Below are 14,608 nucleotides of genomic sequence, written 5' to 3' on the forward strand. Positions count from 1 at the left end.
AGCTGAGTACAGTTATTGAGGGAGTGCTGCACTGTCAGAGGTGCAGGTTTTCAGATGAGGCATTAAACTGAGGTCCTGTTTACTTTCTCAGGAATATGCAGACCATCCCATGGCCCTAGGTTGGACAAGAGCAGGGAAGTTCTCCCCGATGCCCTGACCAATATTTATCCTTCAACCAATATAACTAAAAAAGATTATCTGGTCATTACCTCACAGCTATTTGTGGGACCTTGCTGAGCACAAATTGGCTGCTGCGTTTCCTATAGTACAATAGCAATTACACTTCAAAGGTACTTCATTGGCTTTGGAACATCCTGAAGATGTGAAAAGTGCGATATAAATGGCAAGTTTTTTTTCTTTCAGATTGTGGTGTTGATGTCATGATCTAATTGAATGAAGGAACAGGCTCAAGGGGCCGAATGTCCTACTCATGTTCCTATGCTAATTTGGTATAGGGCCCCCAGGGCTAGGGAGGAGAGAAACTAGTTTGGTCTCCACTCTTCAGTTAGTCCTGCTAGAAAATGTTTGTATGTGGACTTTGGAAGGGGATATGCTGCAATGCGCCCCTTGTATTCGAGGAGCTTGTCGATGCTCCAGTGTTAAGACTTGCACCTTAATAATGGCGCTTGGAGTGAAACACTGGAGAGCAGCTGGCATCGCAAAGCCATATTCCAGTACGCGCAGGAGAAGAAAGGCGACAACTTGAGGTGTGAGGAATTCCTGAGACTCCTTTGCTAAAGACTGCCTACTTTCACCTCACTTGTCTCTGCCCCGCTTCAGCTCATCAGCTCTTGTCTATGCCTTCATTACCTTCAGGTACAATTATTGCAATGCTCTACTGGATGGTCTCCCATCTTCCCTAAACTTCAGCTCAATCAAAACTCTGCTGCTTGTGTCCTAACTCATACCAAGTCCTGCTCACCCATCACCCCTGAGCTTGCTGACCCACATTGGGTTCTGGTTTGGAACCGTCTCAATTTTAAAATTCTTAGCCTGTGTTCAGCTCCCTCCATGGCTTCACCCTTCCCTATTTCTGTAACCTCCTCCTATCCTATAACCCTCTAGATCTCCAATCTCCTCCAATTCTGGCTTCTTGCATTCCCGCCGATTCCCTTCACCCAACCTTGGTGGCCATGCCTTCAGCTGTCTCGGCCCTAAGATCAGGAATTCCCTGCCTAAACCTCTCTGCCTCTCCATCTCTCTCTTCCTTCAAGACACTTCTTAAAACTCCCTGTGACCAAGTTTTTGCTCAACTATTCTTATGTGGTTTGGTGCCACATTCTGTCCTCTATCTGTGCTGCGAGGCATCTTGGAACATTTTAATATGTTAAAGGCGGTATATAAATGCAAGTTAGTGTTGTTTGTAAAGGAAGCTCCTTGTGATGGGAATTATTTTTTTTCTTTACAGGCACTTTACAGGCAGCTTGTCCTCTTTTCAAAGACCTTTCTCGCCTCCCCACACGTATGGGTACATCTGCGGGCCGCTGCCCTCTGACCTGGAAACGGATGCTGCAGACTATGATGATGAGGATGATGACCTGGATGTGGAGGTGGCCCGCGTGAACTCGCACAGGTTCTTCCACAGACTCTGCCACACTCCGACCTCCAGCCTCAGTGAATGTGAGAGCAGCCTCGCCGGATCGTTGGCCAATGGCTGGGGCTCGGTCTCCGAGGACAATTTCACCAGTGCCCGCTGCAGCATGGTCAGCTCCTCCGATGGCTCCTTCCTCATGGATGCAAACTTCGCCCAGGCCCTCGCTGTGGCAGTTGACAGTTTCTGTTTTGGTCTAACACAAGTAGAGATGGAGAGTCCTTACACAGGTAAATCTCAACACAGCGATAGAACAGACCTAGGGAATGGGATAAGAACGCTGGTTTCATCTTAGACTCATGGCTCAGCCAGTAGTGGAGTCAAATGGAACTGGCACCAACTGCTCAGTGTCAGCTGTGGTGCAGTGGGTAGTTATTCCACTTCTCTCTCAGAAGGCTCTGGGTTCAAGACCCATTCCAGGATTTAGAATAATACAGCCCAGTGAAAGACTATTCAGCCTCTTGTGCCTATGCTGGCTCTTTGAAAGAGCTACAAAATAGCCCTACAAATTTATCCTTTTTGATTATATAATCTAATTCACTTCTTGAAGGTTACTAGTGAATCTACCTTTCACCGCCCTTACAGACAGTGAATTCCAGATCAAAACAAATCATTGTGTTTTTAGAAAAAAATTCTCCTCGTCTCCCCTCTGGTTCTTTTGCCAATTATCTTAACTCTGTTGCTCTGGCTGTGACTGCCCTTTCAGTAGAATCAGCAGTGGTCCTGGAATTGAGACCCAGTGTATCCCACTTGTTACTCCCCTCTGCTTTAAAGGACTTCCTTTAAATAGTACTCATTGTTTCCTGCCCTTCAACCAGTTCCTCCATCAATTGCTATGGTTTACCCTGAATCTCTTAGCTGTGAGTTTAATGGACAGCCTTTCATGTGGAACTTTGCTAAAAAGCCTTTTGAAAGTTGAGGTGCCCCATATCACTAATCTTACTGCAGTCCACTTAGGTTAACACCTCCCCAGAAAAATGGATGAATATGCAAAATGGTTGTGTAAATTCCTGCTGCAGATTTGTACAGCGTAGAAAGAGGCTATTCGGCCCATTGTGTCTGTGCCAACTCTTTGAAAGAGCTATACAATTAGTCCCACTCCCCCTGTTCTTTATGCAAAGCCGTGCAAATATTTTCCTTTTCAAAGACCAATTCCCTTTTGGAAGGGAAAGGTGCATCAAAAAGAGCGATAGCCCTAATTTGGTTTGTTTATTCATTCATGGGATGTGGGCATCGCTGGCCAGGCCAGCATTTATTGCCCGTCCCTAATTGCCCTTGTGAAGGTGGTGGTGAGCTGCCTTCTGAACTGCTGCAGTCCATGTGAGGTAGGTATACCCGCAGTGCTGTTAGGAAGGGAGTTCCAGGATTTTGACCCAGCGACAGTAAAGGAATAGCGATATAGTTCCAAGTCAGAATGGTGTGTGACTTGGAGGAGAACTTGCAGGTGGTGGTGTTCCCATGCATTTGCTGCCCTTGTCCTTCTAGTTGATAGAGGTCGCGGGTTTGGAAGGTGCTATCTAAGGAGCCTTGGTGCGTTGCTGCAGTGCATCTTGTAGATGGTACACACTTCTGCCACTGTGCGTTGGTGTTAGAGGGAGTGAATGTTGAATGTGGTGGATGGGGTGCCAATCAAGTGGGCTGCTTTGTCCTGGATGGTGTCGAGCTTCTTGAGTGTTGTTAGAGCTGCACCCATCCAGGCAAGTGGAGAGTATTCCATCACACTCTCAAGGGGTGCCAATCAAGTGGGCTGCCTTGTAGATGGTGGCCAGATTTTGGGGAGTCAGGAGGTGAGTTACTCCCTGCAGGATTCCTAGCCTCTGACCTGCTTTTGTAACCACAGTATTTATATGGCTACTCCAGTTCAGTTTCTGGTCAATGGTAGCCCCTAGGATGTTGATAGTGGGGGATTCAGCGATGGTGATGCCATTGAATGTCAAGGGGAGATGGTTAAATTCTCTCTTGTTGGAGATAGTTATTGCCTGGCATTTTTGTGGCACGAATGTTACTTGCCACTTATCAGCCCAAGCTTGGATGTTGGCCAGTTCTTGCTGCATTTCTACACGGACTGCTTCAGTATCTGAGGATTCACGAATGGTGCTGAACATTGTGCAATCATCAGCGAACATCCCCACTTCTGATCTTATGATTGAAGGAAGGTCATTGATGAAGCAGCTGAAGATGGTTGGGCCTAGGACACTACCTTGAGGAACTCCTGCAGTGATGTCCTGGAGCTCAGATGATTGACCTCCAACAACCACAACCATCTTCCTTTGTGCTAGGTACGACTCCAACCAGCGGAGAGTTTTCTCCCCGATTCCCATTGACTCCAGTTTTGCTAGGATTTCTTGATGCCATACTCAGTCAAATGCTGCCTTGATGTCAAGGGCAGTCACTCTCACCTCACCTCTTTTGTCCATGTTTGAACCAACGCTGTAATGAGGTCAGGTGCTGAGTTGCCCTGGTGGAACCAAACTGAGCGTCACTGAGCAGGTTATTGATAAGCAAGTGCCGCTTGATGGCACTGTTGATGACACCTTCCATCACTTTACTGATGATTGAGAGTAGACTGATGGGGCAGTAATTGGTCGGGTTGGATTTGTCCTGTTTTTGTGTACAGGACATACCTGGGCAATTTTCCACATTGCAGGGTAGATGCCAGTGTTGTAGCTGTACTGGAACAGCTTGGCTAGGGGCGCGGCAATTTCTGGAGCCCAGGTCTTCAGTACTATTGCCAGAATGTTGTCAGGGCCCATAGCCTTTGCAGTATCCAGTGCCTTCAGTCAATTCTTGATATCACGCGGAGTGAATCGAATTGGCTGAAGTCTGGCATCTGTGATGCTGGGGACTTCAGGAGGAGGCTGAGATGGATCATCAACTCTGCACTTCTGACTGAAGATTGTTGCAAATGCTTCAGCCTTATCTTTTGCACTGATGTGCTGGGCTCCCCCATCATTGAGAATGCGGATATTTGTGGAGCCAGCTCTTCCAGTTAGTTGTTTAATTGTCCACCACCGTTCATGGCTGGTTGTGGCAGGACTGCAGAGCTTAGATCTGATCCATTGGTTATGGGATCGCTTAGCTCTATCGCATGCTGCTTACACAGTTTGGCATGCAAGAAGTCCTGTGTTATAGCTTCCCCAGGTTGACACCTCATTTTGAGGTATGCCTGGTGCTGCTCCTGGCATGCCCTCCTGCACTCTTAATTGAACCAGGGTTGGTCTCCTGGCTTAATGGTGATGGTAGAGTGGGGGATACGCTGGGCCATGAGGTTTCAGATTGTGGTTGAGTACAATTCTGCTGCTGCTGATGGCCCACAGCGCCTCATGGATGCCCAGTTTTGCATTGCTTGATCTGTTCGAAATCTATCCCATTTAGCACGGTGATAGTGCCACACAACACTATGGAGGGTATCCTCAATGTGAAGGCGGGACTTTCTCTCCACAAGGACTGTGCAGTGGTCACTCCTACCAATACTGTCATGGACAGATGCATCTGCGCCAGGCAGATTGGTGAGGCCGAGGTCAAGTATGTTTTTCCCTCTTGTTGGTTCCCTCACCACCTGTTGCAGACCCAGTCCAGCAGCTATGTCCTTTAGGACTTGGCCAGCTTAGTCAACAGTGGTGCCACCGCGCCACTCTTGGTGATGGACATCGAAGTCCCCCACCCAGAGTACATTCTGCGCCCTTGCCACCCTCAGTGCTTCCTCCAAGTGGTGTTTAACATGGAGGAGTACTGACTCATCAGCTGAAGGAGGGCGGTAGGTGGTAATCAGCAAGAAGTTTCCTTGCCCATGTTTGACCTGATGCCATGAGACTTCATGGGGTCCAGAATCGCTGTTGAGGACTCCCAGGGCAACTCCCTCCCGACTGTATACCACTGTTCTGCCACCTCTGCTGGGTCTATCCTGCTGGTGGGACAGGACATGCCCGGGGATGGTGATGGCAGTATCTGGGACCTTGTCTGCAAAGTATGATTCTCTAAGTATGACTATGTCAGGCTGTTGCTTGACTAATCTGTGGGACCCCTAATTCTGACCTCTAGGCGACACCACCGACCCCCAGGGGACACTACTGTATGTTACCTCTGGATTGATAAACACCTTCCCGATTTGCTGCACTCCCCATCCTTCCCAGCTGTCCTTCACAATCGGAGGGGTACAGCCGTTAATTTGGCAAAAGTTGGGAAAGCAACCTCTGGGAAACCAGCAATCCACTGCTGGTACTGCAGGATTTCCCTTAGCAACAGCACTCTGTGAAGGTCCTTTATTGACTGCTCCAGTGCTAAAACCCCAGGCAGCACAGAGCACCCCCCTCAGTGACAGGCTCATTGTACCACCTTGACCAACTCGCCCGTTGCCTGGCATCCTGCAGCCTGTTGTACTCAGGAACCACCTCCCTTAATGGTGATTGGGCGGAATGATCCATCTGTTGCTTACTCCAGGCTAACACAGTATCATCAGCAGCTTCTCATTGGTTAATTGCACTGTCAATAAAAGAACATTTCACAAAAATAAATCAACTGTCAGCGGAGGCTCGGGGAATAATGGATTATTACCCAGAGTTTGCTGTGGCTGCATGGCCAATACAGCGAGGGGCTGATCAGCTGTCAGGATTTTACACAAGAAATTCCAATCTGAAACTGTTCCAGATGTCGAATTCAGATCCTGGGCTGTACGTTTGACATACACACTCTCCTCTCGCCATTAAACACTCCCAGCTCATGTACAGCATTAGATAGAGAGAACAGATTCTACTGCACTGCCCAGGGCAGGTACAACACCTGTTGGGTACGGAGTAAAGCTCCCTCGATACTGCCCCATCAAGCACTTCCAGGTCAGGTGCAGCACAGAAGTGGGAAGAACAGTGTGTGCTTTTTGTTCTGGTAACAGGCACATTTCAGAGTGTTCTACGCCAACACTGCATCTTTGTAATAAATGGAGAGTTTTTGCCAAACACTTTCTGTGCCGACAGAACCCATTGTAACAGAGCGTAGGTCTGCAATTCTTCCTGGATAAAAAAGCAGGGGGAGAAAATAATTTTAAAATTTGTGCAATCAGCATTATTTATGAAGGAAGTTTATTTTGCATTAACTACACATTAACTGATAAAAAGTGTATTCACAATTGGGTTGGAAATAGGATGCTGTGGCATTCTGCTGATGCTGCTATTCTTACTTACCCACATTTTAATTTTTGCCAACAATCGTTCTGAATAATCCAAGGATTTCGGTTGCTATAAATAGCGCTAAGAAGCTTCAAACCAGCATACATCACCAGTGAGTTTTAATATCCTACTTTGAGGCAATTTAATAAACCAGTGTCTGATTAGGCATTAAACGTCAAATCCTCATAAATGCATTAGTGTCTGGGAAAAGAGACTAGGTTTGGATGGAAAACTTCATTGAAAATCCTTGTCTCTAGCACAGCATCTCTCTGCCTTTATTTATGGACTATGCCATAAAATTATTTCTATGCAGGAAAGGGAGAAAGAACTTGCATTTATATGACACCTTTCATTACCTCCAGAACTTCGCAAAGCGCTTTACAGCTAATGAAGTACTTTTGAAGTGTAGTCATCATGGTCATAATGCAGTCCTGCCACATCCAGCCATGAATGGTGGTGGACAATTAAACAACAAACAGGAGGAGGTGGCTCCACAAATATCCCCATCTTCAATGATGGGGGAGCCCAGCACATCAGTGCAAAAGATAAGGCTGAAGCATTTGCAACAATCTTCAGTCAGAAGTGCAGAGTTGATGATCCATCTCAGCCTCCTCCTGAAGTCCCCAGCATCACAGATGCCAGACTTCAGCCAATTCGATTCACTCCGCGTGATATCAAGAATCGACTGAAGGCACTGGATACTGCAAAGGCTATGGGCCCTGACAACATTCCGGCAATAGTACTGAAGACCTGTGCTCCAGAACTTGCCGCGCCCCTAGCCAAGCTGTTCCAGTACAGCTACAACACTGGCATCTACCCTGCAATGTGGAAAATTGCCCCAGGTATGTCCTGTACACAAAAAGCAGGACAAGTCCAACCCGGCCAATTACCGCCCATCAGCCTACTCTCAATCATCAGTAAAGTGATGGAAGGTGTTGTCAACAGTGTCACCAAGCGACAATTGCTTATCAATAACCTGCTCAGTGATGCTCAGTTTGGGCTCCGCCAGGGCCACTCGGCTCCTGACCTCATTACAGCCTTGGTTCAAACATGGACAAAAGAGCGGAACTCAAGAGGTGAGGTGAGAGTGACTGCCTTTGACATCAAGGCAACATTTGACTGAGTAAGGCAATAAGGAGCCCTAGCAAAACTAAGGTCAATGGGAATCTGGGAAAACCCTCTGCTGGCTGGAGTCATATCTAGCGCAAAGGAAGATGGTTGTGGTTGTTGGAGGTCGAACATCTGAGCTCCAGGACATCACTGCAGGAGTTCCTCAAGGTAGTGTCCTAGGCCCAACTATCTTCAGCTGCTTTATCAATGACCTTCCTTCAATCATAAGGTCAGAAGTGGGGATGTTCGCTGATGATTGCACAATGTTCAGCACCATTCGTGAATCCTCAGATACTGAAGCAGTCCGTGTAGAAATGAAGCAAGACCTGGACAATATCCAGGCTTGTGCTGATAAGTGGCAAGTAACATTTGCACCACAAAAATGCCAGGCAATGACTATCTCCAACAAGAGAGAATTTAACCATCTCCCCTTGACATTCAATGGCATTACCATTGCTGAATCCCCCACTATTAACATCCTTGGGGCTACCATTGACCAGAAACTGAACTGGAGTAGCCATATAAATACCCGTGGCTACAAGAGCAGGTCAGAGGCTAGGAATCCTGCGGGGAGTAACTCACCTCCTGACTCCCCAAAGCCTGTCCACCATCTACAAGGCACAAGTCAGGAGTGTGATGGAATACTGTCTACTTGCCTGGATGGATACAGCTCCAACAACACTCAAGAAGCTCGACACCATCCAGGACAAAGCAGTCCACTTGATTGGCACCCCATCCACAAATATTCACTCCCTCCACCACCGACGCAAGTAGCAGCAGTGTGTACCATCTACAAGATGCATTGCAGTAACGCACCAAGGCTCCTTAGACAGCACCTTCCAAACCTGCGACCTCTACCAACTAGAAGGACAAGGGCAGCAAATGCATGGGAATACCATCACCTGCAAGTTCCCCTCCAAGTCACACACCATCCTAACTTGGAACTATATCGCCATTCTTTCACTGTCGCTGGGTCAAAAGCCTGTAACTCCCTTCCTAGCAGCACTGTGGGTGTACCTACCTCACATGGACGGCAGCGGTTCAAGAAGGCAACCCACCACCACCTTCTCGAGGGCAATTAGGGATGGGCAATAAATGCTGGCCTGGCCAGCGACGCCTACATCCCATGAATGAATCAAAAAAAATGCCAGAACTGTGACAGCCAATTTTGCACAGCAAGCTCCCACAAACAGTAATGAGGTATGTGAGCAGATAATCTGTTTTAGTGATGTTGGCTGAGAGGTAAGTATTGACCAGGACGCTTGGGAGAACTCCCCTGCTCTTCTTTGAATAATACGATGAGGTGTTTTACATCAGAGGGCCTGAGTTTAGTGTCTCACCTACCTCCAACTGTGCAGCATTCCCTCTGTACTGCACGGAAGTGTCGGCCTAGATTATGTGCTCAAGTCTCTGGGGTGACCCAGCAGTGGAAGTGTTATCCCACTGAGTCAAGGCAGACAATGTAAGCCAGCCATCTATAATCCTGGTAACCTCATTTGTGGAAGCTTCTAGAAGCTGTAGAGCATAGGGAAGTAGCCAGAGTATCCAATTAATATTACATTTTTGCCTAGTGTTCTCAATTCCATCTATCTCATATCATTAGGACAAAGGTCTTTCTGATGAAAGACAGGCAGGGGTGTTTTCCTCCGGTTGCTAAAGTGTGTTCACTTGGCTCAGTTGCTTGCATGCTCGCTTCTGGATTAGACAATTGTGACTGCAATCCAATAGCAAAAGTTTGAGCTCCTAACCCAAGATGATACTCCAGTGCAGTACTGATGGAGGATTGGAACTGAGCTGGCACCTTCAGATGAGAAACCAGTCTATCCATTCAGTTGGATGTTCTGGATGAGTTGAACACTGGGAAAGCTGAGGTCACCTTAATGGGCTCCTACCTAAAATGCTACACCTTTCTCTGAACTGCATCCTGTTCCCAGGCTGCTCACTGGGTCAAAATCCTGGAGCACTCAGTTTGTATCATTTCAAAGAAGAGCAGCGGAGTTATCCCTGGTGTCCTGGCCAATATTATTCCTCAATCAATATCACAAAGAATAGATTATCTGGTCATTATCACATTGTAGTTTATGATAGCTTGCTGTGTACAAATTAACTGCTGCAGTTCCTACATTACAACAGTGAATACACTTCGAAAGTACTTCATTGACTCTAAAGTGCTTTGGGACATCCAGTGGTCATGAAAGACGCTATATAAATGCCAGTGTATTTTTTAAAACTCCCTCCCTAACAGTACTGTGCGAGTACCTTCACCACACAGACTGCAGTTGTTCAAGAAGGCAGTTCACCACCACCACCTCGAGCAATTAGGGATTTAGGGATGGTAATAAATACTGGCTTTGCCATCTGTTCATGCACAACCTAAGTGTTCTCCTTAACCTGGACCAAAGCTTCTCACTCCATATTCAAAGATCACATCCTTCCACATCCACAACTCACTGGTGGGTATCTGATGGAGTTCCTGGCGCCTGAGGTGAGAGTATGTAGCCGAGCCTCCTAGTGAGGCTGGAAGTGCTTTAGAGTCCTTGCATGTTCAGCCTGAATCCCTAAGGCCTGGTGAGGACAAGATATAGGCCCAGCCTGGGTATTGCTGTGTGTACACATTGCAGCCGGGGCATCCTCCTGTACATGCCCGTCAAAAGCTGAGAGGTGTTTGAAGTGACCTTTATGATCATTAAGAATGTCAGACTGCAAACTCATTTCACAATATGGAGTGTCATGCAGTAAAATAGATGTTATTTTTGAATTTTATTACCAATATAAGCAATTGGCTCTCCTGCTGAATAATATTTAATCTGTCTCTGCAAACCCCTTGGTTTTTTAATGTCACACAGTTTATCTTGCGTGTTCTGCGTGTGATGCTCCCCATCCCGCATGTTCTCCTTGGAAACTCTCAAACGGCAGAGATCTGGAGTATCTGCGTCTGAACTGTTTCCCAGGAGTGGATCGGGCTGGTCGTCCACTGGTGTTGTGGCCAGAGACCAGCGGAACCTCAGTGGAATTTCAAGCCCTGATTACTTATTGACAGGAAGACCCCTTGGTTGCTAAATGTGATATAGATCAGCACAGTCTTTGTTCTCTTGGGATACTCCCAGATTCCCCTCTAGTGCCTGGACGAACGCACTACAGTGTTGAGAGTGAACCAGTCAATTCTGCTTTGAAGATCCTTGTAAATGGACTGTACGGTACACATGTCACGATGATAAACACCTATTCCCCTGACCTTTGCAGCAGGCCTGTTTTCCAAGCAGTGCACGAGAAGGACTAAATGAAACGTATAAGTCCTGTTTTATTGGATTGCTTGTCTGCTCATTTACTGAGTAATTGTAAAATGCGTTTAAATTGGGGTCAGTGTTTATTGAGTTTTTTTGTGTCTTCGAGACTGCGATGTTTATGGCCTACATTAAGGTTTGATCCAGAGTCTGGGGCTATAGAAATGGTAGTCGAGCAGCAGACAGTACTTCAATTAATTAATCTGCTTCTGGATCCTAAATCTGTCCCATCTCGTTCAACTTTATAGTTGAACAAAGTGATGATACAATTCTCACAGGAGTCATGCGTGCTTCAAACTACTCTGTCCAGTTTACAGGAATTAATTTACAATTAAAATGGCATTGACTGGAAAGAGGATTCTTTAGTTCCCCAATGGGCTCTTCCCTAAGTAATACTAGGCCACATAGAGCAGAGAGGCCGAGATTCTCGACTTCTGCTGTTGGCTGATTTCAGCCAAGACGGCATTTTAGAAGCTGCGATTGGCCCTGATGCTCCTGAATTGGGTGATAAAAACAGTCAGACCTCCCATTCCAGCTTTGGGCCCGGCCCTTGCACTCCACCAGTTTGTCCAGCCCTCCAGCTCCAGCTCGCCGCCCGGCCCTCCCGCTCCGGTTCTCCGCCCGGCCCTCCCGCTCCGGTTCTCCGCCCGGCCCTCCCGCTCCGGCACTCCGCCCAGCCCTCCCGCTCCGGTTCATGATCCAATAGTTCTAGCTGACAGTGGCAGGTAAGAACAGGCTTGAACTTTAGCTCTGATGCCCTTCATGGAACATTAGACTGCTGAAACCACCTGGGCGCGCATTTGAAGAATGGCCACTTGAATGGCCTACAGAAAGGTTGCTGCTGCCTGCTGCACAAAAATAAAAGGACAAGGGCAGGAGAGGAGGAAATCCATGCTATCAGATACTTGTATGTGTTTATCGCTGTGATACACAATGAGATTACTAGACTAATACCTGGAATGGGCGGACTGTCTTATGAGGAAAGGTTGCATAGGCTAGGCTTGTATCCACTGGAGTTTAGGAGAGTAAGAGGCAACCTGATTGAAACATATAAGATCCTGAGGGGTCTTGACAGGGTGGATGTGGAAAGGATATTCCCCCTTGCGGGAGAATCTAGAACTAGGGGTCACTATTTAAAAATAAGGGGTCGCCCATTTAAGACAGAGATGAGGAGAAACATTTTCTCAAGAGGGTTGTGAGTCTTTGGAACTCTCTTTCTGAAAAGGCAGTGGAAGCAGAGTCTTTGAATATTTTTAAGGCAGAGGTAGATAGATTCTTGATAAGCAGGAGTGGGGGGGTGGGGGGGTGGGGGAAAGGTTATCAGGGTAGGCGGGAATATGGAGTTGAGGTTACAAACAGATCAGCCATGATCTTATTGAATGGCAGAGTAGGCTCGAGGGGCCGAGTGGCCTACTCCTGCTGCTAATTCATATGTTCATATGTTCGATTGGTGCATGAGGAGGTAACTGTGCCACTAGTCATATGTAGTCTGGCAAACTATGAAAAGCTTTACATCAAATAAGTTTACTAACTTGTATACTCTCTGTCGCTTTCTCTATCTCCCCTCTTCATCCCCCATCTCCTTCCCTCCCTCTCTGTCTCTCTCCCTCTGTATGTCTGCTATTCCCCTCTCTGTCTCTCTCCTTCCCATTGTCAGTATATCTCACACACACGTGCACACAATGAGTGAAGAGCATTAGTATTTTTAGGAACACGAGATGGCCAGAAGGGACAACCAACCTCTTAATGATAAATGTAATTCATCGTTCCTGCTGTCTTCAGAAGTAAATCTTATTGTCCCTTGATCCATTTATATTTTTCACCATTAGCCTTCTGAGGTTCTATCCACCTAACCTCCTGATTTTTAGCGTGTCCCTGAAATTTGAATCTTTTGCTGCACCTTTTGGTCTGCTCTTAATTTGTAGCTTCTTTAGTTTATTGCTTTAGTTTTCAAATCATGTTGAGTTGTTCTATGATATAAAATGAGATTGATGCCATGATTATAACACATTTGTTTCTCTAATCCCAGCTCTACCTCCAACCTCCTTTCTGCCCATTGCTTTCCCTGATGCTGTTGTATCCCACAATCCCTCAGAAGGCTCAGAGGTTACGAGTGGGTGTCCAGAATCTGAACCTGGTCAGATTTGGGATTGGAATATGTCTTGGGCTGATGAGATAGAAGACAAAGTCACACAGAAGGCGAGCGACAAGACAGCTACTGGAACAGACCTCAATGGACCCTTCAGGGAGCTCTCAGACCAGCGACAACAGGCTAAATGCATCACCGGTACAATCGATGTCTAATTCATTAGTTTAGTATGGGTGTGGACAGAGAACCCAGACTGTAGACTTCTGGACTCTCATCCATGGGGAGGGTCAAGTGTGTAAATCAAGTCTTGACTCTGTTTTGATCTTACTGACCCTCACTGGTGAGTTCAATTGCACTAATCAGAAAGCCTCATGCCAGTAGACTGCTCCATCTTAGCATTGGGGATGAGGGTCTGGTATAATATGAGTAGAACAAATGATATAGCAAACCACTCTGCCACCCTGTGCCCTGCTTACAAAATCTAATGTAAAACATAAAGCAGGACAAGGAAGGGTGGGATCTTTGTTGGATCTTAGATTAGCGCTGTCTGGGGGTTCACATTCACAGGTGACAGGGGGCTGGAAGTAGACATTAACTCAAGCTGCTTGTTTAGCATTGTCACACCACATATATATTTAATGGAAACTCTTGATTTAAAAGTAACCAAGTGCTGGGCACCATCAAGGTTGAAAAGAAGAGGATAGATGCTGAGGTAAATCATGATATAGTGGTATGCAACAATTAAGATTATATTTGTTAGAGTTTTAAATGCATTTTTAGGAATTCACCTGCAATTGGAGGGAGCAAACAAATCCAGGACTATTAAAAATAATTGGTTGGCACCAATACCGTGAGGAACATCAATCCCTCCTAGGAACTACCCAAGCAAGGCCTGTCTGACATGAAGGCCCAACATAGCATGGTCTCAGGCAAGCTGCTCTTTCACTATGAAAATTACTATCAGTAGGGAGGAGAGTACTTTAGATCAAAGGCATTTCCACCTATAATTCACTTAGCAGCAAGAATTATAGAGTCATAGAGAGATACAGCACTGAAACAGGCCCTTCGGCCCACCCAGTCTGTGCCGACCATCAACCACCCATTTATACTAATCCTACATTAATCCCATACTCCCTACCACATCCCTACCTTCCCTCAATTCTCCTACCACCTACCTACACTAGGGGCAATTTACAATGGCCAATTTACCTATCAACCTGTAAGTCTTTGGCTGTGGGAGGAAACTGGAGCACCCAGTGGAAACCCACACAATCACAGGGAGAACTTGCAAACTCTGCACAGGCAGTACCCAGAGCTGAACCCAGGTCGCTGGAGCTGTGAGGCTGCAGTGTTAACCACTGCGCCGCCCCTA

General features: G+C 46.7%; 1 protein-coding gene across 2 annotated transcripts in view; it reads left to right on the forward strand.

Moving 5' to 3' along the window:
• robo4 (roundabout, axon guidance receptor, homolog 4 (Drosophila)) overlaps positions 1 to 14,608 on the forward strand; it is a 160,462-nt gene that overhangs the window by 143,672 nt on the left and 2,182 nt on the right. For both annotated transcript variants that reach the window (XM_068053837.1, XM_068053836.1), the window contains exons 18-19: positions 1,409 to 1,821; positions 13,177 to 13,434. In XM_068053837.1, the coding sequence (XP_067909938.1) occupies positions 1,409 to 1,821; positions 13,177 to 13,434 (671 nt within the window). The remainder of the gene's footprint in view (positions 1 to 1,408; positions 1,822 to 13,176; positions 13,435 to 14,608) is intronic.

This window comes from Heterodontus francisci, chromosome 22, assembly GCF_036365525.1.
Source record: "Heterodontus francisci isolate sHetFra1 chromosome 22, sHetFra1.hap1, whole genome shotgun sequence".
Classification (NCBI taxonomy): Eukaryota; Metazoa; Chordata; class Chondrichthyes; order Heterodontiformes; family Heterodontidae; genus Heterodontus; species Heterodontus francisci.